The following is a 27,528-nucleotide window of genomic DNA, read 5'->3' on the forward strand; positions in this document are numbered from 1 at the left end:
TGAGTTAGGAGTGAACAGAAGAGACAAATGATTCTATTCTCATGGAGCTCATATTCTACTGGGGAAGGCAACAATGAAACAAAAAAATAAATTATAATAGCACTAAGCAGTAATAAGTACTATGAAGAAAGAAATACTAAAAACACTGTTCTGTATGAATCATGTTTTTCATGCTTTGCTTTCATGCCCTGATCCCCAGACTCAACTGTCATTTCCTGTGCTATGAGAGATTAAAGGAAGTAATGGCAAAAAAGTCAGTGCTGTGCTGGGCTTTCCCCTGGATTCTTTCATCCCCAGAGAGGAAACAAGGCCGAAGGGCTGGGGCGGCAGCAGGAGTTATTCAGATAGATCAATTATTTGGTTAATTAACAAATGCTAACATGCGGCCATACTTCCAACAAGAAAAGTGGCATATCCCAGGACCAAGGCCCTCCCATGGACCAAGAGTTCACCTGTGGTTGATGATACGGTGGACCGTCATCCACTCTGGCTTGATGCCAAAACGATAGTATTTCTCCTCCATCTCAGCATAGTGCGGGTCTTTCACCTTGCGCTTGTCACTCTTCCCATCATCCTCACCAGAGCCATAGTCCAGGGGTGGGGGCTCATCCATGTCATTCTTCCGTTGGTAGTTTCGGTACATCACCAAGTGGAAGATTTCCAGCTGATGGGGCACAGAGGACGGGGGGGGGGAAGAGATAATCCTATCATCCCAGAGAACAAAGGGAAGAAGGAAGAAGCCACCAGGGGAAGTGCATGGAAAAGGGAGCAATGAAAGAGGTAGGATGAGACACACAAATTAGAGCTAAAGCAGGAGAATACAATGAAACAGAACAGAGTCAGGATGTGTGCGGGGATGTAATAAGCAAAAGAGGCAGGAAATGGGTTTATTAAGATTGAGACTATAGCCCTAACCGGTTTGGCTCAGTGGATAGAGCGTCAGCCTTCGGACTCAAGGGTTCCAGGTTTGATTCCGGTCAAGGGCATGTACGGTGGTTGCGGGCACATACCCAGTAGGGAGTGTGCAGGAGGCGGCTGATTGATGTTTCTCTCTCATCGATGTTTCTAGCTCTCTATCCCTCTCCCTTCCTCTCAGTAAAAAATTCAATAAAATATATTAAAAAAAAAAAAGATTGAGACTATAGCCTAGCCAGCGTGGCTCAGTGGTTTAGCACTGACTATGAACCGGGAGGTCACGGTTTGATTCCCGGTCTGGACACATAGCTGGGTTGTGGGCTCAATCCCCAGTCTGAGGCATGCAGGAGGCAGCTGATCGATGATTCTCTCTCACCATTGATGTTCTCTCTCTCTCTCCCTTTCCCTTCCGCTCTGAAATCAATAAAAATATATTAAAAAAAAAGATTGAGAATATAGGTGAAACACTGTTAAAGTCAGATAAGAGGTGGGACTAAGGAAGACTACGTTATATCTGAGGGAAGAAATCCAATGAAAACCAAGAGGAAGGGCTAGAGACCAAGAACACCACATCTGCGAACTAAGGGAGTAGGTACGGTGTGGGGGCCTGAGGCGTGATGTGAGGGAAAGCAAAATCGGTATGTACGGAAGAACAGAAAATTGGGGGTGAGAGAGAGAATTGCAGCAAATGGGGTCGCAGGACAGGGGGCACGGAAAGGCCCTCGTACCTGAAGCTCCTTGGCCCAGGAGCAGTGCCAGTAGGACAGTCCTACCCACTTGACAAAGAACTCCCGCTCTGATCTGCCTTGAAGAGGACGAGGAGGTGGGGCATCTGGATTCCCATCTACCTGTTGGGGGGCCGGCACTGCCACGGGGGGTTCCCCCCACCGCCAATGCAGGATCTTCTGCACACGGCCTTTCAGCATGGGGCACTTCAGGATGGACACACACGAGGAGGAAAGAAAAAGGCAGAAAGAGCCCATCATTAGAGCAGGAGGAGAGGGACCCCACAAGGGAATACAGGGCTGTGTGGGGAAGAGCAGAGAAAGAGCTAAACGTTTGGGACCCAGAGATGGGAAAGGAGTCGGGGCTGACAGTAAACACTGAGAGATGGGTACACTCACTGTGCATCGGGGACACAGCCATTCACCGTTGGGGATGTCAGGCAGGGGTGGGTTTAGACAATGAATGTGGTAGGAGGAGATGCAAGCGTCACAGCACAAGAGCTCCCCACCATCCTTGCACACACGGCAGTATTCCATGTGATCGTCTTCTTCTTCCTTCTCCCCTTCTTCCTCTCCCTCCTCTTCATATTCCTCCTCCTCTTCCTTGGCCTCCCACTGTACCCCCTCCTTCTCCTGGGAGGCCAAGGAAAGACACGGAGACAGACAGCAGAAAGGAAATAGGAGTGAGATTGGAAGATAGAGGCAAAGACAGGACACCCAAACCCTAGAAGTGCCTGGAAGACTGGTGGGAACAAAGAAACAGGATGTCTAAGATTCTAAAAATGTTGATTTGGGGAGCAAAGGGATGGGGAGAGAAACAAACTAGAATCTTGGTCACTTAAACATGTTACTGAGAAGCCCAGGCATCTGGGCATAGGAAGAGGACAACTGAAACCAAGGAGGAAGAGACAGGTGGGTCCCTGAGATGCTGGCACCAGGTACTCACACAGTGGGGGCAGCTCCATTTGCCCTCAGGAGCCCGGTCAAGCTCAGGATCAAGGCAGACGAGGTGGTAGGCACGAGGGCAGGTGTCGCACAGAATAATTTCCCCACCCTGCTGGCACACCTCACAGTAATCCTGGTGATCCGTCTCGTAGCCATCAACCTCCTCCTCCCCGGCCACTGCAGGACAGCCCAGGACTGTCATATACCCCGGTGGAGGCAAAGGAACAGAGAGAAAGAAAGAGGGATTGGGGAGCGGGGGGGGGGGGGGGTGTGTGTATTGGGGGTGGTAAGAGGGAGGAAGGGAGAGAGGGAGGGAGGGAGGGAGAGAGAGAGAGAGAGGAGAGAGAGAGAGAGAGAGAGGGAGAGAGAAGGGTTGAATAAAGAAGTCAAAATTGAAACTAAGAAAGACAATGAAGGAATGAAAGGAAAGCAAATTGACAAGATCACACAGAGCTGACAGCCCTTACCCTTCTTCTTCTTTCTTCCTGGCCGGCCTCTCTTTAGTTTCTTGGTGCGGACAGGGCCATCAGGACGGCCTGAGGCACTGTGGACACTGCCACTATCCAGGTCTGACTCCTCAGCCTCTGGTTCGGGGCCCTCGTCACTCTGAAAAACATACTGCCCATAGCCCCATGGCTGTCAGAGAGGTTGACTTGATTTCACTCCCCTCCCCAGGCCTCTGGCTCCCACTCCAGCTTCCCTCATAGACCCTGTGTCTGGACACCTGCCCCGCCCCCCCAAACCTGACACCCTGAAAGTGTATAGCGAACAGGGAAGGGCTACTCACTGAGCCTTTCTTCCTCTTGCCACCCAGAAGCCCTAGTTTGATTTTGAGTGGTGTCATCTTCTTTCCCCGAAGCTTCTTGCGTCCGTCAGGCACTCGGGGGCTCTTACTCCGCCTCTTATGGCCTGGACCTGAATGAGGAGTGGCAATGAGGAGAAAAACCAGAGGTCATGACATCCTGGGATAACAGAGGTCACAGGGATCCTTTCTGTGGGTTCTGATTTCACTGAGAACGCTTCTTGGAAAACATTTCTCCTGCAACAATCAGGACTGAGAGGACAAAAGAGTTCTAGACTATAATTTGAGAACATGTGGTTTGGAGGGTGGGGTGACAGTTGTTCAAAGAGGGTTTCTCACCTTTGCCCTCTTTGGTTTTGGCTCTTCGGATGGGTGGGGGTTGGATATCAGCAGCAGGTGGGAGTGGAAGGGCAGGGGATCCGGAAGGTGCTATGGGGGTGGCCGATGAGACAGCAGCTGACACCTGCTCAGCTACAGCTGCGGCTGCTGCAGCCGCTGCTGCTGCCACAGCTGCTGCTGACCCCTTGAAGGGGTTATTGGCACTGAACTCTCTCCACTTGGCCCCAAGGATGGTCATCATCTTAGACATTGGGATCTTAGGATTCTTCTTAGCAATTAGGGGCCTGTAAACATATAAGCAGAAGACTCAGACCTTTAACAGATGTTCTGGGAATATTGCCATTTCCCCTTATCAACTAAGTCTATGTACAAGCTAGGATTCCTGAGTGGCGACAGTATGTCCTATTAAGAATAACAGCAATTTGCCCTAGCTGCTTTGGCTCAGTGGATAGAGCGTTGGCCTGTGGACTGAAGGGTCCCAGGTTCTATTCCAGTCAAGGGCACATGCCCGAATTGTGGGGCTCCATCCCCAGTGGGGGGCGTGCAGGAGGCAGCTAGTCAATGATTCTCTCTCATCATTGATGTTTCTATCTTTCTCTCCGTCTCCCTTACTCTATGAAATCAATGAAAATATATTAAAAAAATAAGAATAACAGCAATTTAAAAATAAATAAAAAGTTTAAAAAAGAAAAAAATGGTTAAATAAAACAAAATATTAAAAAATAGAAAAAATAAAATTTAAATGAACAGAAGATAAAAAGGTTAAAACAAAAGTGACATCAATAAAAATGCTTTATTTTTGAATATTACTTTAAGGTTCATAAAATACTTTCATATATAATACACCTTTTTTGTTGTTGTTGTTAATCCTCACCTAGGACATTTTTCCATAGATTATTTTAAAGAGTGGAAGGGAGGGAGGAGTCAGAGAGAGAGAGAAACACACACCGATCATTTGCCTCCCGCGTGCACCCCAACCAGGGCCTGGGATCAAGCCTGCAACTGAGGTATGTGCCCTTGACCAGAATCGAACCTGGGACCTTCAGTCTGCAGGCCAACACTCTATCCACTGAGCCAAACCAGCGATGGCCATTACACCTTATTTTATCCTCACAATAATACTATGAGTTGCCATGATTCTCTGAATTTTCTAACAAGTTCCATGAGCCCTGATGAAGGATCCCATCAGGTGGAGTCTGATGGGCCATGCCTTGCGGGGATATGGGTGACTGTCTTTAGCAGTGAGGTAGGTGAGACAATAGAACTTAATAACAGTCACCAGGTATTGAATGCTCCCTAGGAGCCAGGCACCGACTGTACTGAGCTCTCCATTCATTATCCCATCAAATCCCGACAAGACCCCTATGAGTTACATACTATGACATCCCTATTTTACAGATGTGAAGTAACTGATACTTCACACGATACCAGGACCTGAACCTCAGTAGGCTGCCTCCAGAGCACTGAACTGCTATGTCAAAGTGCCTGCTCCCTAAAGGCCTCTCTGCTATACTCTACTTGGGAGCCATAGAAGCTCAGGTGCTGCTGCTTGCAATGCATCCTCCATTATTACCGGGGCCTAAGGTAGGTGCAGAGGACTGGATAACTGAGCAAAGAAAACTGAGGCATGCTGATGCTCTCTCAGCTGCCGTCTAGAGAGAAGTCATACAGGAGAAACTGGAACTCTTGGAGCAAGAAGGTTGTCAGCCCCCTCTCTCTGTTTTGTCACTAGAGCATTTTCTAACCTGGTGCTGGAACTGTGACACTCCCCCACCTGTGAAGGGTTCCTGACTGTGGTCGTTGGATCCTTAGAAGTCTAGGAATTCCCTAAAATTACATTGGAATTTTGTGTATGTGCTGTGCATTTCTCTGGAGATCAGTTTCTTAGCTTTTATCAGATTTCAGAGGGGCCAGGGCCTCCCCAAAATAAGAAGGTCTGTTCTCGAGGACTCTCCAGTCCCACCGCACCTCATGAACTGGCTAAAGGCTTTGTAGTTGGTAAGCGTGTGGTAATCCTCCTCAGAGAACACATGCTCCACGTCCTCCAGGCCCCAGGTGAGAAGCAGAGTTGCTGATGACTTCTGCTCTACCTGCTGGGAGAGACCAGGCTTTAGTGAGGCTGAGGTGGTGCTTCTCCAGGCCCTATCCTAGGCCCAGGGAAGCTGGTGGGCCCTACCTACCCACCAGCTTCCCTGGGGTTTCTGCTTCATGTTCCATTCTCCAGCCCAACCCCCACTTCTCCCCCATTATAGCTTCTCCATTTAGCCAATAGCCCCCTTTGGGGTTCTCCCTCCTCACATCTGTCTTTACTACTCATTTCTCCCCCTTACTCCCTAATTCTACTCACCTTTTGCCCTCCATCTCCCTCCCCTTTTTTCCGCCGCTTTGTCTTCTTCTCCTTTTTTTCTCGGTGCTTCCGTCTCCGCTTTCGACCTGGTCCAGTTCCATATTCACTTCCTCCACTCTCCGACTTCTCCCGGTACTCATCCCGCTCAGAGCCAAACTCCTCTTCACTGTCCTAAGGGAGAGAAATAAAGATAACATTTCTTCAGCCCTACCATGTGCTAGGAACTGTTCTTAGCACATAACACATATTGTCTCTTTTAATCTTCACAAAAATCCTGAGACAGTAGCTAATCTATTTTTACCCACGTTTGTGTTGTGTGTGTTTGTGTGTGTTGTGTGTGTTTCTGCAGATGAGGAAACTGAGGCACAGAGAGCTAAATAAATTGTCCAGAAGACAAATTCATGCAGTCTACCTCCTGAGCCTGTGCTTTCAACTGCTTCTCTCTGTTGCTAAGGCAAGTTACATAGAAAGCTAGGCTCTTCACTGTTTGTAGTAAGTGAAGTTAGGGTCCCAGATACATGAGATACAGGCCAGCGAGAGGTGCAGGGGGTTGGTGGTGTGTGTGTGTGTGTGTGTGTGTGTGGGTGTGTGTGGTGTGTCGGGGGGGGGGGCAGGGCCAGAAACAATTTAGACCTCTGGGAATGGGTATCCTGAACCTTATTGTAGAGACAGGAGTCTTTAACACTTACAAGCTTCTTGCGTTTTCGGGGTTTTCCTGGCTTGTTCTCCTTCTGCTTCTTGGGTCCTCGTTTTCTCTTCTTCACACCCAATGCTGAAGGCAGCAGTCGAATGTCATCCTTATCTTTGGAGCAGAGAGTAACAGAAAACCTAAGCCTCTAGGTTCCCAGTCTATGCAGCCCCTTGTCCTCACCCTTCCTACTTCCTTGGTTCCTACTTCCCACTCTCTAGGAACTCCAGCGTTAAATCCTCCAAACCTTGACTCTTTTCACTGGATGCAAACAGTCTTTTAAGTACTCTGGGATGCTTTGGTTCTGAATGGGAGGTCAAGGGTCAGAAGGGAAGAGCGGCCAAACCACTCCCTTCTCGCCCCTCCTACTAACAAGGGACCAGGCTCTAGGTCATGGGCTCTGACTGTGGCAGGTCCTTTCAGTCGCCGCCAGGGCTCCTCCTGCCTTCCAGAACCTCACTCAGCCAGCTGGCATCCTGCCCAGGAACTGGGGAAGCCATGCCCAGCTGCTGGCCTGGCCCGACCCCAGCACTTGGAGTGGGGAGACACAAGCTGGCAGCTCCCTAGCCAGATGCTGAGAAGGGAGAGCCAAAGGTGGACACCTGGGTTCTCACTCTAACACCCTGGGGCCCTTCACATCCTTTTTGTGAAGAGGGAGGCCTCTATATTCCTGCAGATGATCACCCAGCCTTCTGTCACCCCAACACAGCCTGGGGAAAAGGAATTATCAGCTGGTCACTTTCACTTCTGGCTCACAGGTTCACAGTTTCTGGCTCCTTCATCACATCCTAACCCTACAGCAGAAAGTGTCCACAATTATCTAAATACTAGAGGCCCGGTGCACGAAATTCATGCACGCACAGGGTCCCTAGGCCTGGCCAATGATCAGGGCCGATCGGGGCCTTCCAGTTGCTGGCCAGGGCCTTCCTTCCGGCTGCTGGCTGGGGCCTCCCTTCCCCAGCTGCTGGTCGGAGCCTTCCTTCGTTCTGCACCTCCCCCTGGTGGTCAGCACACGTCATAGTGACCGAACTCGCGGTCTCCTGGCTGAACTCCCAAGGGGACACTTCGCATATTAACCATATATATATATAGACTAGAGGCCTGGTGCACGAATTCATGCACCAGTAGGGTCCCTCAGCCTGGCCTGTGGGATGGGGCCGAAACCGGCTCTCTGACATCCCCTGAGGGGTCCCGGATTGCAAGAGGGTGCAGGCCAGGCCCAGGGACCCCACCGTGCACAATCAGGGCCTCAGGACCAAGGAGGGACACAGGAGGTTGGCCAGCCGGGGAGGGACCATGGGAGGGTTCCAGGGCGTGTCCAGCCCCTCTTGCTCAGTCCCGATTGGCCGGACCCCAGCAGCAAGCTAACCCCCTGGTGGTCAGTGCACATCATAGCGAGAGGTTGAGCGTCCTTAGCATATCATTAGCATATTATGCTCTGATTGGTTGAACGGCTGATTGGATGACAGGACACTTAGCATATTAGGCTTTTATTATATATTTATTATTCCTCCTCCTCCTCCTAAGCAGCCTGGGATCTGCCTTCAAATCTATTTCTATATCCCTGCTCCCTTTGGGAACTCTAGGGCCCTATTCTTTGTCCCTTGGTCTCACCCTTCATTTCCAAATTTAGCTCCAGACATCCTGACCATTCATAAATAAACAGTATGGGAGACCCAGACAAAGATATAGACACAGACACACCCTGCATATATATTATCACATGCACAAGCATACACGCATACTTACAGGCACACACCGAGGACAGCCTGTGCCTGCTTTCAGCAGGGCTACTAGGTCCCTAACTTTCTCTCCAAATGTCTGTCAGAGAGGCGGGGGCTGGTTCTCCCATGGTTTTCCCCCTGCTAGTCTGTGGAAGCTTAGGAGACAGAGTTACTCCACGCAGAGGAAGACACTGATGCCACACAGACATGGAGCCCTGATTGGCTTCGCTCCCACAGCCAGCATCAGACTAACCAGCCAGACCTGTCTTGTTCGGCAGAGGTGGCTGTGCTGGAGAAAACCAGCGTTTGGCCCAGCCCCTTGCTCCAGGACACACAATCCTTCCTCCCACAACAGCCAAGGGAAAATTAGCCACAATTAACACTGGAGGCCTCAGTTTCCATTGCCTCAGAATCCCTTCAATGCTGTTCTTCATAACTCCTGGATCCTGTGTCCTCTCCTGCAGGAAGACACTCTAGGAATGGGGGCGGGGGGGGGGTGTCTGCAGAAAGCTCCCCGCCCTCCGGGGGGGTAGGGGGCGCAGAGTGAAAATTGTAATAGGAAATAGGAAGTCAGTAAGACGCTATGCCTCAGCAGTCAGCTCTCCCTAACCCCAGGGACTGAGATTAATAGGAACATGGAAACGGGGCTGCCGGGCGAGTGGCAAGAGCAGGCCAACTGGCTGAGGATCAGGGAAACCGCCTGGGTCACCACCAGCTGGGGGTGGGGCACGCGCCCTGGGACCTCGCAGCCAGTGAGGTCCAATCCCCACCCCAGCAGGTTTCCGGACTTCGGAAGAAGACGGTGGTGGGGAGAGGCTAGGTAGTATGGCTAGGAAAGGAAAGGGAGGGCAATAAGGCAAATCTAAATCCCAACCTCTGTCTCACCAGCCACTCAATGCTGGCCCGGAGCCCAGACTCTCCCACAGCCCCGGCTCGGATCGCGGGAAGACGGCGAGGCGGAGGGCGGGCGGGCGGGAGCGCGGGGCGGAGCCTGGCAGCCAGAGCAAGCAGGAGGAGTCTCGCCGCAAGCCTCGCCTCCCGCCCGCCCCTCTTCTAATCTCACCATCAATCTCTCACACATATATTTATTTTTTTCTCAAATTCCCTTCCCTCCCCCACAACGAACCACCATAATAGGTCTGCTGCACATGCGTATTGCACGCAGGGGGTGGGTTTGTATCTTCAGACCTTTTGCAAAGAAACTACCAGAATTTTCCGCACCACCCACAATCGTTCCCCACCCCCACCCCCACCCCCAGGAATCACATCTATATATTATGTTATATTATTTCTCTAGACTTGCCAGAAGGGGGAGGGAGAAGAAATGAGTTTTGGGCTTCCTGCTCCCTTCCCCCATCAATACGAGTGCTATTATTTTAAACGTTTAACAATGTAAGGAGACTGGAGAGGGGGGAAGGGATAAAATTGGTCTTGGGTAAAATGTAAGACAAAATGGTGAGAATCAAAGCAGTCAGAACGAAAAACAATGGAAACCTCTAATACGCACATAGAAAAGGATGAGGGAGGGCAGCCTGAGCAAATTTCCTCAGAGAAGGGTTATTTAGCCCACACTTAGACAGAAATAATGAGCAGACTAAAAATATTTTCCCAAAGTTTTACCCCAGAAAGTCATCTAAGGTCACTGATTTGACTAGGAGGGCTGAAAGGGAGATAAAATTGCCCTGGGAGACAGAGGAGGTGGGTTTTCAATTCAAATAAAGAATTTTAAAAACATCTGACGTTTCTTCTGGTCTATTCAAAAAGCCAAGAGGGAAGGGGAGGGAGCACTGACACAAAGACCCATCTCAGCCTCAGATTCTTTCAGGCTCCTCGCTCACAACCTAAATCCGGGATCAGAAACACCCAGACGCCACATTCCAAGTTCGAAATGCAAATAGGTGACAGCTGCCAATCCCCCACCGTAACCCGACATCCTTTCTTTCCCTCTTCTGTAGCCCCTTGGGCTGCTTTCCGGGCACCTTCCCGCCCCACGGTTCTTTCTTCCTTTTCCCTCCAGCAAATCAATGGGCTCACTGGGATAACTTTCTAAAAACTTTTCCCTTTTCCAGAGAAGCCTGGTGGCGGTGGAAAGGGCTTTATCCCATTTCACCAGACAGGTAGCCTCCTGCCCTAAGAAAAGCACCCTCCCCGCCCTCACAGGACGTTTGCCACAGACGCCACACAGACCAATATGACAGTTTTACAAAGAACGTGATGTTAGGTGTTTGGAAGTTTGGTGCATTTGTGCTGCATGGCACCCAGAGGCTTGGGGGTGCGGGTATCCCCTCATTACCCAAGCAGAGGGTGTGAACACCCTGAGGATGCTCGCCTAGAAGAAGACGGGAAATAATTCCGCTGGGAGAGCGGTCTGAGGGGGCCATGGCTGGGCCCCTGGTGCGAGCAGCGGTCTCTCCCCTCCGCAGCTGGAGGAACTGCCCAGACAGCGCTGGCGACTTGTCATCCCTGGGGGGGGGGGGGGTGCAGAGTGACGGCCAGGCTGCCGAACAGCAGGGTGGGCAGTTCACACACCCCAACCTGGTCAGGGTGTGGGTGGTTTCGGCGAGAGTGACAGTGAATGGCAGCCACGTGAGATTCATCGCTGGGCAGCTCGGCCACCCCAGACTGACAGGGTCATGGGGGGGAGGGCGGGGGGATGCGCACTTGACACAAAAGAGCCCTGAGCAAAGGAGATGGAATTTGGGGCATCTGGATTCCCAGACCCTTGCCCCTCCCTCCCCTATTCTAAGTGCCTGCTCCCCCGAGGACGAGCTGCGGGGAGCGGGGGAAGGAGCAAGTGATTCCAGGAAGTGGCCTGCGTGGAGTGTGGCCACCACCTGCCCGGCCCTCGGCGGCCCACCAACGTGCACCGACCCCTCCCCCACCGCACGCCCCAGAGTTGGCGGACACTGAAGTCCCGGCAGGTGGGGGTCCGACGGACACCGCCCCCCCCCCCAGCCGCCTTCCCGACTCCTGAGGGGTGAGGGTTAGGGCCGTGGGCCGCTCCACACGCGGAAACCCCACTTTACCTCCGTCCGACCCCACCCGGGACGGAGCCCGAGGGGTGCCCGCGCGGCCGCCCCTCCCCCCGCGCCCCTCCCCCACGCCGCCGTCCGGCCGCCAGGGTCTCCGTGGTCCCTCGCTCGGCCAGGGAGGGGGCCCTGGCTTCGCCTCGGCCGTTTCCTGCCTACCCCCTCCCCGCCGAGGGAAAAAAAATCTCCTCCTCCTCCTCCCCCGAAAGCCGCGACCGAGTGGCCCGGTCCGCGCGCGCAGCTCGCGCCCAGCACTCTCCAGCCCGGGCGGCGGCGGCGGCGGCGGCGGCGGCGGGGGAGGGGTGCGGCGGGGGAGGGGAGGAGGCCTGGCCCCGCGGCCGCCGCCGCTGCCCGGACCGCTCGGACCGCCGTGGGGCGGCGGGCCCGAGACGGCGCCCCGCGCCCCGGATTCGCCTCGGTTCGGCCGCGCGGTGGGTGCGTCGCCCCAGCCCGGCCTCGCGTGCCGGCGGCTCCCACTCGGGCCGGGGTGGGGGTGAGTCGGGCGGCCGCTTACCTGGCGGCGGGGGCGGCGGGGGCGGCGGCGGCGGCGGGAAGAGGTGGCAGTCGGGGGGGCTGTGGCGGTCGCGGTCGCGGCCCCGGTCGTGGCCCGGCCCGCGCCCGAGTATTCCCTCGTCGTCGTCCTCATAGTCTTCGTCGGCCGCCTCCACCTCCTCCTCCTCTTCGTCACCCTCATCTTCCTCCTCTTCTTCCTCCTCCGACACCACCATCTCCTCCTCCTCCTCCTCCTCGTCCCTCAGAGGGGAAGCCATCCTGTGGCTCTGGCCCCCCCACCACCCCCCCACCCACCGCCCGCCCGCCTCCCCCACCGCTACCACCACCACCTCCTCCTCCTCCTCCTCCTCCTCCTCCTCCTCCTCCTGCTTGGCGGCGGCCTCCTCCTCCTCCTCCTCCTCCTCAGCCTCCCCCAGCCCCCCAAACCCCCGGGTCACCCCCCTCCAAAACTCCCACCCTCGGGGCCGCCGTCTGAGGAGGGGGGCCAAACCACCCCAAAATTTTTTCTTGGAAAAAAATTGAAGAGAGACTTTTTTCTTCTCGCCTTCCAAGAGAACAAGAAAGGAGGATTTAAAAAAAATAAATATATATATATAAAAGTTTTCGACTTCTCTCTGCCCCCCTCTCCGTTACTTTAAATATATTTAAATTCTGAGGGGGGCGCTCAGAAATATTTCTCAGAGCTGAGGCACTAAGATGGCCGCCTTGAAATTATTTTTAAAACAACCCCCCCTGCAGCACCGCCACCCCCTCCATGAAGAAAGGGAGAGGGGGGAAAATCCCCTTTTAAAACAAAATGGCTGGCTTAATATTTCATTTTCACCCCTACCCCATTCTCCTCCCTGTTACACCCCCATCTCCAAGCTTCTACCCAGAAACCCACAAATTTCTCCCTTTTTTCATAACTGATTAGTGCACAGATTAATAGAGATATTTTCCTGTGTACTGAGTGTGTGTGTGAGTGTGTGCGCGCAGGGGGGGGGGGCATGAAGGATTTCTGCATAAAACAAAAATGGCTGCTGTGACTAACTCCCCCTCATAAAAAATATTCGAGGGGGGGCATTAATCAGTACTCATGCTCAGTCTGACATCAGCATAAATTGTTAAAGGTTAACTAGTTAGATACTAGTCCAACTACATTTAATTTTTTTTCTTTTCTTTACTAGTCTCTTCCTCCCCACCTCCCTTCTCTAAAGAAAAGCGCTTTTTTTTTCCCCTGAATACTTCAGAAGGGAGTGGTTTGATGTGAAGGGTTTTTTTTCCCCTTCAGGCATTGAAAAGGAAAAAGATGAAATATATGTTTATATATAACTGTTTCTACATACCTCATTGGAGTCAAAACGCGTTTAATCGTGCACATACCTTTTAAGTGAGAAGTGATAATGGATTTTTCTTTCTTTTAAAAAGTGGTAGAAATCCTAGTGACTTTTGGGGGAGAGATATGAATAGATACAATGATTGAGGTGTTTTTTTTTAAAGGAGTCCATGTTTGATTCTCCCCTTTGCCCAGCCTTTTCAGTGATTAATGTTGTTGTATATTTTACCTTCACTCTTCTCCGTTACCTTGCCCTTCCCTTCCCCAATTGCTTGAATATAAAATTCATCTGACTTAGGAAATTAATTTAGGGGCAAATTGAACAGATTTTTAGAATAAAGGGGAAATAATCAAGTCTGAAGATTGTGAAATGATTTTCTCTTTTCTCCTATTTCAGTATATTTCCTTTCTTCCATGATCTCCAACACTGATAAAGTGGAAGAAAACTAAGGTACCATGACAGAGAAAAGTAGCTGGAACTGAGAAGAAAAAGAGGTAGGGGATTATACTCCCATTTTCATCTGATTCTGACCCTTGGTTTTCAACTGTACCCAGTGTTTATCTTTAAAATGGTACCAGGAATGAAATGGAAGATTGAAAAGGAGTCAAAAAGTAGCTTTCTCATCCAGAGACTTGATCGGAGAAGTCGTAAAATAAAATTTGTCAGTTGAGCAATGCTAGCAAAGAAAGGGCAAATAGCTCGGTTCTAGCTTTTTTGTTCTTGTCATCCTTTTCTTACTCTAGTTTCCTCTTATTCTTTTCATCTCATTTTGCCCTTTGCTTCCCATCCTGTGTCTGTGGAATCATTTCTCTTCTGGGTTATTTCCCTATATCTTAAATATGGGTGCCAGCCACCCGGCAACCTCTGCAGTGTTCAGGAGCACCTTCAGAGAGAGGGGTAGTAGGCAGCAACCACAAAGTATTAGTGACAAGGCAAACTGCAGATTTTTGCTTAAGAGGCTAAAATGTTCTTTATTGATGTATCACGCTGCCCCCCCCCCCCCCCCACCCCACCCCCCACACTAATGTACTTTATTGAGCATTGATTTCCATCTTTTTCTTAAGCTGGCCTTTGGGATTATCTTGCCTCTGCTGCCGTATCATTCCTGTGAGTCTAACTCTTATCCCTCTTTCATTTGATTGTATTATGTCCTCTTAGCCTCTCTTCCTCCTAGTCTGTCTGAGTATTCCCTTTTTTCTGTATATGGGCTTCTCGGTATGTGTCTTTATTTTTCACTCACCCCTTTGACCTCAGGTTCTATACCTCTAAACAACTATCCACGCCTGTCTTCGTTCTGTTTACTTCTGTCTTCCAGGATCTGACTGCATGTGCCTCTTCCTTATGTCTGCCTGACTCCCCCCCTCTTTCTGGCCCCTCTGTGTGTGTCTGGGAAGAGTGTCCTCATGTGTCTGTTGACAGCCCTACACATCATGTGCACCACAGTCTCTGCCTCTGTGCCCTCTCCCTCCGTGCTGAGTGCCTCTCTCTGCCTGGGGATTAGGCCACATGTGCCATGAGCTGCAGGTGTGGGTGGCTAAAGGTGGCTGTGTGCATCCCTGTACAAACATTCATCATTCTCACGAGTGTGCTTTGCATATAGATCTGTTAATTTGCCTGATTCTTCCTCTTATCCATCTCCCCCTCTTCTTGCCTGCTTCTCCTGCTCTCTTCTCTCCCTACTGACTTCTTGATTTTTCTTCTTCTATCCTTGTTTCCGCCTGTTTCTCTACCTGCTTACTCCTATTATGGTGTCTGTCTGCCTGCCTGCCGATCTGCTCCTCCCTGACTGGCTGCCAGCCTATTTCTCTCCCTGGTTGTCTGTCTGCTTCTCTGGCTGTTTGCCCACCACTTTCTCTTTAGCCATCTGTCTCCCCGCCTGCCTGTCTCTATCACTTTTTTAGTCTTGGTTTGTCTACCTTCCAGGCCTTGCCATGGTTCCCTGTATTGGTTTGTCTCAATCTTACCCTTCTACTTGTTCCTCCTTTTATTTATGCCTGTTAAGTTCATGATTTTTTTTTTTTTGCCTCCCTTTATATCTGTCTTCTTGCCTACTTGCTTGCTGCTATCCCACTGTTTAATGTTTGTATCTCTTTTTTTGTTGTTGTTAATATATTTTAATTGATTTCAGAGAGGAAGGGAGAGGGTGAGAGAGAAACATCAATGAAGAGAGAGATTCATTGATAGGCTGCCTCTTGCATGTCCCCTACTGGGGATCAGGCCTGCAACCTGGGCATGTGCCCTTGATCGGAATCGAACCTGGGACCCTTCAGTCCGCAGGCCGACACTCTATCCACTGAGCCCAACTGGCTAGGGCAATGCTTGTATCTTTTCAGTCTATCTGCTTATCAGCTTTTTCTCTCTTGGCTTCCTCTATCTCAACATCCCATCAATGATGATGGGCTCTCTTCCTCCTAGTCTAAGCCCAAACCTCTCAGTGAACCCATTTCTCCAAAGTCTTATCTTCCTTCTTGCCATATCCCTTGCCTTCTCTCATTGATTACTTCCATTTCATTTGTCTCTTTTTCTTTTTGTCTTTCTGGTTCCTCAGTCAGCCTGCCTCAGTCTTTTTGCCATTTTCCCAGTCTTTCCTTGTCTTCCTGCCATTTTGCTGTCTCTCTGCTTTGCTGGCTCCGTTGTCCACATCTCAGCTTGCTTTCCTTTTTCTTCTTATTTTTTTAATCAACTTTTAAATAGACAGTACATACACATGGTATAAAATGTTTTAAGTACTAAAAATGTCCTGTGAAGAGTAAGCCTCTCTTGCTATTCCCCCTGCCCTTAGTTCTTCCCTCAGAGTTGCTCACTACTTCACATTTCTTGGATATTGTTCCAGAAAAGAGTCTACATTATATGTCTACTTGCTTTTTGCTACACTCTTTCCTACTTCTCTCCTAGTTCTGCTGAATGCTTCTTCCTGTTAGTCTGTCAGTACTGCTTCCTATTTCACTGGGATTACCATCTCTTGCCTCTTGTCTTTTTTATTCTACTTTATAACACTTGTCTTTTTAAAAATGTATTCTAATTGATTTCAGAGAGGAAGGGGGGGGGGGGAGAGAGAGAGAGAGAGAGAGAGAGAGAGAGAGAGAGAGAGAGAAATCAATGATGACAGAGAATCATTGATAGGCTGGGGATTGAGCCTGAAACCTGGGCAGTGCCCTGACTAGGAATCAAACCATAACCTCCTGGTTCATAGGTTGACGCTCAACCCCTGAGCCATGCCAGCCAGGTGGCATTTGTCTTTTTTATTGGCTGGTTGCTAGTTACGTGCTTTTATTACCAGTACCTGAGGAGCTCTTAGGAAGGGCTTGCTCTCTCATCTCCCGTTCAATCTACATAATAAGTTGTCTTGGTGACAGCCCACCCCTGCTGGTCTTTTCATCACTGAAGTATATATTAATTGAGAAAAGCACTGGTAGTACTGAAAAATACCATACAAATGTGGGTACAATTTAATAAGTACAGACAGTTTGTAAGCTGAGCTTACATGTACACAGACTAGATACAGGCCTGCTCTACCTTTTCCACATCTGTATTAATTCTTTTAAAGGTATATGGATGTAGATCCTTTTAGGTTTAGCAGCACTCTTTGGCTGTTGATCTAGGCCTGCCCAAGAAGTTTGTCTTCCTCCTAGTCTAAAAAACTTTGCTTTTTACTAAAACTTTTCTCCCTTTTCATCCTCCCTTTGACTCCCTCCTCTCACATGCCACCTTGGAGGTGTTATAACTCATTGGGAGAAACAAAGATAAAGCCTCTATCCAAGTCTCTTCAGAAAGGTGATGATAAAACTTTTATACACAATGCTCTATTCTTTTATTTATTTTTTTTTTTATTTTATTGATTTTTTACAGAGAGAAAGAGAGAGGGATAGAGAGTTAGAAACATCGATGAGAGAGAAACATCGATCAGCTGCCTCTTGCACACCCCCTACTGGGGATGTGCCCGCAACCAAGGTACATGCCCTTGACCGGAATCGAACCTGGGACCCTTAAGTCCACAGGCCGACGCTCTATCCACTGAGCCAAACCGGTTTCGGCACAATGCTCTATTCTTTTATTTCTGCTTTTTACTGCCTGTATTCCTGAATTGAACGATTTCAGCCTCCATCTCTGTGTCTCTCGCCTGTCTTTCCCTCTCTCACTTCTCTTTTCTTGGTTCTGTCTCTCCTCTTAACTATCTGTCTTGGGCTCCATTCTAGCCTCTCTTCTGACCGGCTACCTTCCCTCTCTTCTGTCTGATTGACCTCTATCCCTCCATCACCCCATCTGTCTGCTGGATTCTCCCTGTCTGCCTGCAATAATATATGTGATAGCACTTTTTAAATTATAAAGCACGGGGTAGTGTAAGATATTGTCATGTCTTCTTTCTTTCCTTATTGTTTTTTCCTTTCTCTGCCTTCTCTCTCTCTCTACTCCTTTCTGTTTTTCTGTTTCTGTTCCTCTTGGTGATCTTGCCTGCCTCTCTGTCAGTCAGCTCCTTTCTTTCCTTGCCAACCTGTCTTTTTTCTGCCACCCTTCTCTGTCTGCTCCGTTCTTGTGTCTCTCTGTGTTTCCAGGTTCCTCTATATTTCTTTTACCTGTCTATTCTGTCTGTCCTTAGGCCCTTGATCTGTGCCGTGTGTCTCGCTTTCTCCAGCTGCTTGTCTCCCTCCCTGTCATTTTCAATGTGGGTCCCACTATGTGCCTTTTGCTATATTCCTGTACTTCAAAAAATGAAAAGAATTAAAATACCATGTGACTGGTAGAGAAGAAAGTTATTTTTTTTAAATATATTTTTATTGATTTTAGAAAGGAAGGGAGAGGGATAGAGAGATAGAAACATCAATGATGAGAGAGAATCATTGTTTGGCTGCCTCCTGCATGCCCACTACTGGGGATCGAGCCTGCAACCCAGGCATGTGCTGTTGGCCAGAATCAACCTGGGACCCTTCAGTTCCTAGGCTGACGCTTTATCCATTGAGCCAAACCAGCTAGGGCAAAAGTTTTTTGTTTTAATGAGAAGACCATTATAGTGAGAACAAGGAACTGAGGCATGCAACTGTCAAATGCAAACCAGAAATTAGATGCCCACTCACAAAGGAAATATTGTAAGGGACTTCAAAGGCAATAATAAAATTATTTATATAAAGCAAAAGCAATAAACTTATACAAAGCAATAGTTTCTAACCTTTTCTGGATCATAGGAAGTTATAAACCCTTCACCCAGAAAACCAGTAAATATACAAAATATCACATATGTTTTCATGGTGTCGTGAATACTCTGAAGTCTGTGGACCCAGGCTAAAATCTTGATGTAGGGAACCAATGAGAATGATTAATAGAGCACAGACATGAACTGGTGCAACAAAGCAGATAGAAGAACTGAAAAAGCACTTTGCATTATACTATTTTCTACACAAAGAGGTGTTAAAGAGATTCCTAGTTGTCTTTTTAAATAACGAAAAAGCATGTAAATGCTGAGGATATCATGGAATTAGAGATGGAAAGTCATCTAAGCCAGAGGTTCCCAAAATAGCTAAGTAAGGTTGCCACCTGTCCTTCTGTGGTAAGGTCTGTTCTTTGTTCTGATAATATGTACTTCTTATATATGTTTTTATACAGAGTAAATATATAATACACTATATTTATGTGTAATAAGTAATATTTATATATACACATATGTTTATATATTTAACAATATATTATATTTCCACGATTTTATAGAGCAAGAGAAAGAAGATGACTTTTTACACTTCTATACAATTTTTAAAAATATATTTTATTGATTTTTTACAGAGAGGAAGGGAGAGGCAGAGAGAGTTAGAAACATCAATGAGAGAGAGACATCCATCAGCTGCCTCTTACACAGTCCCCACTGGGGATATGCCCGCAACCAAGGTACATGCCCTTGACCGGAATCAAACCTGGGACCCTTGAGTCCACAGGTCGACGCTCTATCCACTGAGCCAAACCGGTTAGGGCTATACAATTTTTTAGTGACCAAAGGATTAGCTAGGTGGAAAGAGGAGAGACACTTTTTGAGATCAGACATATAAACACACAGAAAGTTAAACAATATGTGGTAGTGATGATTGCTCTGGGCTGTAAAATCTGAGCATGCAGAGAAGAGAAATCTTGTAGGGGGAAGGGGAACAAGTGAAGAATTTTCATATGAACTTGTATTTGAAGTAGGTCCCAAAGGATAAATAAGATTTATATAGCAGAGAGGAGGGCAGTCTGGGTTGAGTAAGAAAATACTTAGCAAGTAGTATGTGGACCTCATCTGACTAGAGTGATAAGTTTATGATAGAAAGTTATAGTAGGTGTTGGTACCTCTTTAACGGATAAGGATTGCTAGTATCTCAAGTGATGAGTAGAGGCCAGAACCATGGAGGAACTTTGAAGAATGGAGGGGAGAGAAGAGAAGCCAAAGAAAAATATGGAAATTGTTAGAGTGGTAGGTACACCAGCTTGTGTTATTGTGGTAAAGCAAGAAGACAGTCCAGAGGGAAGATACAATAATTGATGCTAGATGCTTCGTGGAGGTTAAGAAGAGTACCAACTGACAGTTCCTCAAAAGTTAAATATAGAGTTCCATATGACCCAATCATTTCAGTCCTAGGCCTAAGAGAATTGAAACATACTCAAAAACTTGTATATGAATCTTCATAGGAGCATTATTCATAATAATCCAAATGTCCATCAACTAAGGAATAAACAAAAATCCAACCATAAAAAGAATGAAGTACTAATATGCTACAACATGGATGAACCTTGCAAACATCATGCTAAGTGAAAGAAGCCAGACACAAAAGAACACATATTGTATGATTCCATTTATATGAAAGGTCCAGAATAAATTGACAGAGATAGAAAATAGATAATTGGTTGTCAGGGGATGGGGAGAGGAGAATGGAGAATGACTGCTAATGGGTATGGGATTTCTTTTTGCAGCGATGAAATATTCTGGAATTAAGTATTGGTGATAGCTGCACAACCTTGTAAATATACTAAAAACTCCTGAATTGTACACTTTAAAGTAGTGAATTTTATCTCAATTAAAAAGAGAAGACTGCAAACTGAGAAAAGTATTGTATTTAGCAGCTAGTTTGGGTGAGGAAGTTACACAGCAGAAAATTAAGAGAAACAATTAAAATATTGCTTATTGAGGTTTTTAACTAAAAAATCTCATCTATTGGGGACTATTTCATAGGTTCAAATAATATATATAGCATAGATCGACCACAAAGAATATTAAAATGAACACATGTATCCATCATCTGGTTTAATAAATATAACAGTAGTAAGATCTTTAGAGTCTCAGATGATCTTCCATATTCCACATTCCTCTCCTGCTCCTACCCAGCTAGTATCCTGAATTTTGTGTTGTCATTCCTTTGCTTTTTCTTCGAGGTTAGTTCCCTTCTCATCTGTAACTTCTTAATTAAAAAACATTTCTAACTTATAGAAAAGTTGAAGGGCCGAAACCGGTTTGGCTCAGCGGATAGAGCGTTGGCCTGCGGACTCAAGTGTCCCAGGTTCGATTCCGGTCAAGGGCACGTACCTTGGTTGCGGGCACATCCCCAGTAGGGGGTGTGCAAGAGGCAGCTGATCGATGTTTCTCTCTCATCGATGTTTCTAACTCTCTATCCCTCTTTCTTCCTCTCTGTAAAAAAATCAATAAAATATATTTAAAAAAAAAAAAAAGAAAAGTTGAAGGATTACAGTGAGCCCTAGCCGGAGGGTCCGGGTTGGATTCCAGCCAAGGGCATATGCTGGGTTGCTGGCTCAATCCCCAGTAGGGGCGTACAGGAGGCAGCTGATCAGTGATTCTCTCTCATCGTGTTTTTCTTTCTCCCTCTCTTTTCCCCTCTGAAATCAATTTAAAAAAAATTTTTTTAAAGGACTACAATGAATACCCATACAGGGTGGGGCAAAAGTAGGTTTACAGTTGTTCATGTGGAAAATAATCCTATCTAATAAAGAGGGAATATGCAAATTGACTGTCATGCCATCACAAAGATGGCAGTGCCCATACCCACAAGATGGTAACACCCAGTCCCTTCAGCCCTGCCTGAGTCCCCCAGTTCTTTCAGCCACGTGGGGGGGCGTGTAGGGGGATGGCAGGTGTGTGGTGCAGCGGGACCTGCCCTCAGGCGGGTCCGGTCACTCTTGTGCCTGCTGTCGGAGTCCCACAGTCCTTTCAGCCCAGCCGGGGGGTGGGGGTGCACATCTGGCGCACGGTGCGGCCAGACCCGCCCTCAGCCCCCCAGCCACCCAGGGCCAGCCTGAGGCGCAGGCAAGCCTTGGATGGCAGCTGCCCAGCCAACTCCCAAGGCGCAGGCAAGCCTTGGATGGTGGCTGCCCAGCCACCTGGGGCCGCCTGAGGCTCAGGTAACCAGGGCCAGCCAAGGCTTGCACTGCCGGCAGTGGCAGCAGCAGAGTTGTGATGGGGGCGTTGCCTTCTCCTGATCACCGAGTCACCTCCTGCCCCTGAGGGCTCCCGGACTGTGAGGGGGCAGGCCGAGCTGAGGGACCCCCACCTCCAGTGCATGAATTTTCATGCACTGGGCCTCTAGTATAATAATAAATAGTAAAAATAAATAAATAATAAATAGTATTATAAGAATAAACTGCTTCACATACTCACACTGTAAACCTACTTCTGCCCCTCCCTGTATATAACTTCTTCACTTAAATTAACTGATCTGATTGTTAACCTTTTGCCACATTAGTAAAATGGCATGAGCAAATGCTTGCGATTTAATTTTAATTGCGTAAAATAATATAAAATTATATATATAGTATAATCTCAACCATGCAGGAAAATAATAAAAAGATGTTGTTAAAATGTTAATAGTTGTTTCTGCTGAGTGATAGAAATAAGAATGATTTTTGTTTTGCATCTTTATGCTTCTCTACTTGGAATTTTTTGCAAAGAGCACATATTCTATAGTAAAAAGAAAAATGTTTTAAAAATTAATTTTAAAAATATACAGAAAGAGAGAATTGTAGATAGTGAATATCAAATATTTGTTCATAAAGTTGGGTAGTCCTAAAAGGATAGTTTAAAGTAATATGGAAAATAACCCTGGAAACAGACCACATACCTAAGGAATTTCTTTATCTCCAGGGTTGCTTCCACATTCCCCCATTTTGTGTGAAAAGGCTCGCTGTATACCCTTCTACTTCTTCACTGTCATCTGCTTATCTCCTGATCATTCCACCCATTCACTGAAAATTGATAGCTGGTTCCGTCCTGCCCTCGACTTCCTATCCAGAAACCTTTCTCTCCATTCTGCTTCTGGCAAACACCAGACATTTTCCCCTTTTGACATTGCCTTGTAACTGCTACTTTTTAAAAAATCCTCACTCAAGGATATGTTTTTTTATTAATTTTAGAGAAAGAGGAAGAGGTGGGGAGGGAGGGAATGTCGATGGCTGCCTCCCATATGCGCCCCAATTGGGGATTGAATCCATAACCTAGATATGTGCCCTGACCAGGAATTGAACCTGCAATCTTTTTTTAAAGAATTTTTAAATTGATTTTTAAAGAAAGAATGGAAGAGGGAGGGTGGGGGGAGAGAGAGAGAGAGAGAGAGAGAGAGAGAGAGAGAGAGAGAGAGAGAGATAAGAGTGAAACATCGGATCGGATTGGATTGGCTGCCTCCTATATACTCCCCACCGGGGATTGAGCCGGAAACCTGGGTATGTGCCCTGACACAGAATCAAACCAGCAACCCTTTAGTGCCCTGAACGACACCCAACCAACTGAGCTTCTGCTTACTCTTGGGCCTTTCACCATCTAGCTCTCCAGACAAGGAGCGTTTTAGACTATATTCCAAAATTGTGTAATTCCTACATTGTATTCCAAAGCCAAATAATGAAGTTACCCACTCCCTCCATTAGAGAGTTTGAGTTTTGGAGTCTGGTAGCACCTGGAATCCAAGTTCTGTCACTTACTAACGGTGAACCTGGGCAAACTCAGTTCCCTCATCTGTAAAACAAGGATATTAATGCCTACCTTACATGGCTGTAGTGAGAATAAACTGAACTAACTTAGCCCTACCCAGTTTGGCTCAGTGGATAGAGTGTCGGCCTGTGGACTAAAGGGTCCCAGGTTGGATTCCTGTAAAGGGCACATACCTCAGTTGCAAGATCCTCTCTGGCCTGAGCCCTGGTTGGGATGCCAATCGATGTCTTTCTCTCACATCGATATTTCTCTCTTTCTCTCTAAAAATCAATGGAAGTATCCTTGGGTGAAGATTAAAAAACACCTGAACTAACTTACATAAAGGACTAATTATAAGGCACTCAATAATTGGTAGCCATTATTCTAAACAAGTTTACTTACTATTAACCATTTCTCAACTTAGAGATTCACTTAAGATAATAGTAAGGTGAGGGAATTCATGATCAGAGTTATGATAGCACCTTAAATTGAAGAAGCAAAGTGCTGACTTTAGTTACTCTTATCGCAATAGTTGGGCCATTTTCCTTGCTTTAGTTTATGTAAATAAACTAAACTCCAGCATGATATGAAACAAATCACATTTTATTGAATGCAAATAATTTTCCTAATGGAGGCACAAACACTTTTTAAAAAATATATATTTTTATTGATTTCAGAGAGGAAGGGAGAGGGAGAGAGAAACATCAATGATGAGAGAGAATCATTGATTGGCTGCCTCCTGAACGCCCCCTGCTGGGGATCGAGCCCGCAACTGGGGCATGTGCCCTGACCGGGAATTGAACCTTGACCTCCTGGTTCATAGGTTGAAGCTTAACCACTGAGCCATGCCGGCCAGGCCACAAACACTATTGTTAGATCAGAAAACCAAATGTTAATCACAGATATGGCCTACTGATTTTCTAATTATGGCAAATGTTACCTGGATGCCTAATAATGCCAAATCTTGGGATATCCCAAGGAAAGCATTCGTTACTAAATAAAGAGTGGCTAGCACAAGGAGAGCGAAAGAAAACTAAAATTTTCCTGTGCCTGTTCCAAGGACCATTTATACTGCTGGGCATTTCCCCATATCTTATTTTAATCTTAACAACACTGGAGGTTGCTTCTTTTTAAGTGATCATATCCCAGTTTATACCTATTGTCCTTAGTGACGTTGTACTTCTGTTACCTGTATTTATGGTTAAATGGAAACTAAAGGGAGGAAAGGATCCTGTGCACGGTTACAGAGCCAGAAAACTCCTCCCTTCGGCAGCTGGATTTCTTCAGTGAATATCCCGCTCATATCTCATCCAACTACAACTCTAATACACCACCATTTTGCCATTTGCTAAATTATGGAAACTAAAGTCCTTATTTTATTTGACCTCTATGTAACTTTTCACACTGTTTACCACCCCGTCCTCTCAGATATCCTCTCTCTGGCTTCCATGGCACCATTTTCCTGGGTCTTTCTCACCACACTGGCTTTTCCTTCTGAGTCTCCTTCTCCTCTTCTTTGAGATCTTATTCCTCCCAGGCCCTCTACTCAGATCACACTTCATTCTTGAGCTGATCTTATCTTTGACTTTAGCATTAGTTATTCTGCTGATAATTTACATACTTATAACTCTAGACCAGAGCTCTCTTTAGGATCTAGTGTCATATATCCAATAAGATCTAGACATCTGTATTTGCATGCCCAAAGTTACTTCATACAGCTAACTAAAAATAGATCATCTTCCTCCCCAATCAGATTCCTCTTTAGCATTCCCTTTCTCCATCAATGGATTTATCATCTTAGTCATGCTGTCCAGAAACTGGGGTGTCATCCTTGACTGCGCTTTATGTGCCACACTCCCTCCCAGTAAATTATTGAGTTGTATAATTCTTTCTTACTTCAGTTCATATTCACCGATCCTCACTGCCACTAACTTAGTTCCAGCTACCTTCATTGCTTTCCTGAACTGCTGCAGTAGCATTAGTCTGTCTCCACATTCTTCCCCTCCCTTTTTCTTCCCTCCAATCCATTCTCTTGACATTATATAGTCAAGTCACTTTTTAAAAATGCACATCTTACCATGCCATTCTCTGTAAAATTCTTGACTCTGAATTGTATACTTTAAAGTGGCAAATTTTATAGTATGTGGGTTATATCTTTTTAAAAAACACACAAAAACAACCTGATTTACAAAGCCTCCCATGACCTGGTCTGACCTTAATGTCTCTCATTGCCCACCCTTTCAGGTCCTCCCATCTCCTCTTAGCTTTACTCCTCTTTGCATTTCTGCTTCTGAGCTCTCCACCAATGGTCTCACCTCTAAACTGTGCTTTTATGCCATTTATTCTCTCTCTTTACCCTCCTCTTTCTCTTCTCTTGGCTGCCTCATCCTTGTCCTTCAGGTCTCAGCTTGAGATGATGCTTTGACAAAAAGCCTTCCCTGATCTCCCCAGACTGGGTTTGGGTGTTCTTAAGGCATTTCATACTTAGCCCTTTTGGAGCATTCACATTATATTGTTAATTTTATTAATATTGATTAATTGCTCTGGGCTGGGCACTGGGCTAGGGATGTGGTCCCTGCCCTCCTAGAACTTACAGTCTCAGAAGGAAGGAAGATGGACATTAAACAATAAACTAAATATTTGATTGAGAAAGAAAGAAAGAATTCATGGACACAAACAACAGTGTGGTGACTGTCGGGGGGAGGTAGGGGAGTGGGTGGAGGTGGAAGTGGGTTTATGGGGAATAAATGGCGATGGAAAAATAATAATAAAATAAAGGGAAAGCCCAGCTGGTGTGGCTCAGTAGTTGAGCGTTGACCTATGAATCAGGAGGTCATGATTCAATTCTGGTCGGGGCTGGATCCTCAGTGTGGGGTGTGGAGGAGGTAGCTGATCCACAGTTCTCTCTCATCATTCTACCTTTCTCTCCTTCTACCTTCCTCTCTGAAATCAATAAAAAAATATATGTATTTTTTTTAAAAAGAAAAAATACAAAAGAAAAAGCAAAAAGCTAAATATTTGAATTGTAACTTATGATGTTTTAGGGCAGCCTGAGAGGGTCTGATAAAAGATTTGTTATAATTGAAGGGATCAGGAAAGACTTCTCAGAGAAAGTACCATTTAAGCCAGGCGTCCTCAAACTACGGCCCGAGGAATAAATGGCATAAAAGCACAGTGTAGAGGTGAGACCATTTGTGTTTTTGCCGTTTTGTTTTTTTACTTCAAAATAAGATATGTGCAGTGTGCATAGGAATTTGTTCATAGTTTTTTTTAAACTATAGTCCGGCCCTCCAACTGTCTGAGGGACAGTGAACTGGCCCCCTGTTTAAAAAGTTTGAGGGCCCCTGATTTAAGCAAAGACTTTAAGCAGCAGGAGTTGGCCAAATGGTGAGTGGAGACTGGAGTGTTGTTCCATGTAGAGGAATAGCATGTGAGAAAGCCCTGGCAGAAAGGTGCTTTGGGGGATTCCAGGAACTTAAAGGCCATTATGGAAGACAAAGAAGAGCATGGAAGAGCCAAATCATCACATTGTGCATGATAGTAAGGGTGTCCTTACATCCTTTTAAGAGGAATAGGAAGCCTTGGCAGACTTTAAATAGGAGAACTTTCAAAGCTTTTCTGGGCTGTTGTGTACAAGTGAAAGCAAGATGACAAGAGCTCACAAATGTCTCTGAATCTCCCACTACACTACAGGCAGTCCTCGGGTTATGTTGGAGACCCTATCCATTCCTACGGTACAGCGTGACTCGATTTCCGCCGTAAGTTGGAACCCACTTACATAAGCACCTACGTCACTCACATGGAGCCACATACACAGCAGTAATGAAGTGAGACAGTAAAAAAAATTTAAAAGAAGATAACAATTCCTGACCTTTGCTTGTGGTAAATAAATAATAAAAAACATAAAGCACATATACATTGAAATGATGGAACTTTTTCTTTTATAAATAAATGGGAGATGGCAACGTAACTACAAAATGACGTACGTGGAGTCTGACGTAACCCGAGGACTGCCTGTATAAGCTTCTTGAGGGCAGAAATTGTCTTATTCATTAGTGTATTCACAGATTCCAGCACTACATGACACTTGATGCTCAGTATTAATGAATTGAATAAATGGAAGGTGGGGTCAGGATTCCAACTTAGGTTTTCAAAAAAGGCTCTACTCAGGTATCAACTCCCCACCTCCTACTTCTCCATCCACACCCAAGACTAATTGGATATCCCTCCTTTTGCCTCCAATGCAGCTGGTTGATT

General features: G+C 46.8%; 2 protein-coding genes across 13 annotated transcripts in view; one reads left to right on the plus strand and one right to left on the minus strand.

Moving 5' to 3' along the window:
- The window catches only part of CHD3 (chromodomain helicase DNA binding protein 3), a 27,880-nt gene extending 15,592 nt beyond the window's left edge, over positions 1-12,288 (minus strand). For 6 of the 12 annotated variants that reach the window (XM_054709700.1, XM_054709699.1, XM_054709693.1 and 3 more), the window contains exons 1-11: positions 12,029-12,288; positions 6,763-6,875; positions 6,074-6,244; positions 5,695-5,819; positions 3,727-4,010; positions 3,373-3,500; positions 3,053-3,203; positions 2,587-2,780; positions 2,040-2,273; positions 1,644-1,847; positions 453-664 (exon numbers count right to left, since the gene is read on the minus strand). In XM_054709700.1, coding sequence (XP_054565675.1) covers positions 453-664; positions 1,644-1,847; positions 2,040-2,273; positions 2,587-2,780; positions 3,053-3,203; positions 3,373-3,500; positions 3,727-4,010; positions 5,695-5,819; positions 6,074-6,244; positions 6,763-6,875; positions 12,029-12,284 — 2,072 coding nt within the window. In that variant the 5' untranslated portion in view covers positions 12,285-12,288. The remainder of the gene's footprint in view (positions 1-452; positions 665-1,643; positions 1,848-2,039; positions 2,274-2,586; positions 2,781-3,052; positions 3,204-3,372; positions 3,501-3,726; positions 4,011-5,694; positions 5,820-6,073; positions 6,245-6,762; positions 6,876-12,028) is intronic. The other 6 variants (XM_054709698.1, XM_054709704.1, XM_054709694.1 and 3 more) reach the window with 5 other exon arrangements.
- The window catches only part of NAA38 (N-alpha-acetyltransferase 38, NatC auxiliary subunit), a 25,134-nt gene continuing 9,435 nt past the window's right edge, over positions 11,830-27,528 (plus strand). Inside the window, exons 1-2 of the mRNA XM_054709706.1 lie at positions 11,830-11,945; positions 13,740-13,837. The gene's annotated coding sequence lies outside the window, so the exon portion shown is untranslated. The remainder of the gene's footprint in view (positions 11,946-13,739; positions 13,838-27,528) is intronic.

Source organism: Eptesicus fuscus, chromosome 20 (assembly GCF_027574615.1).
Source record: "Eptesicus fuscus isolate TK198812 chromosome 20, DD_ASM_mEF_20220401, whole genome shotgun sequence".
NCBI classification, from domain to species: domain Eukaryota; kingdom Metazoa; phylum Chordata; class Mammalia; order Chiroptera; family Vespertilionidae; genus Eptesicus; species Eptesicus fuscus.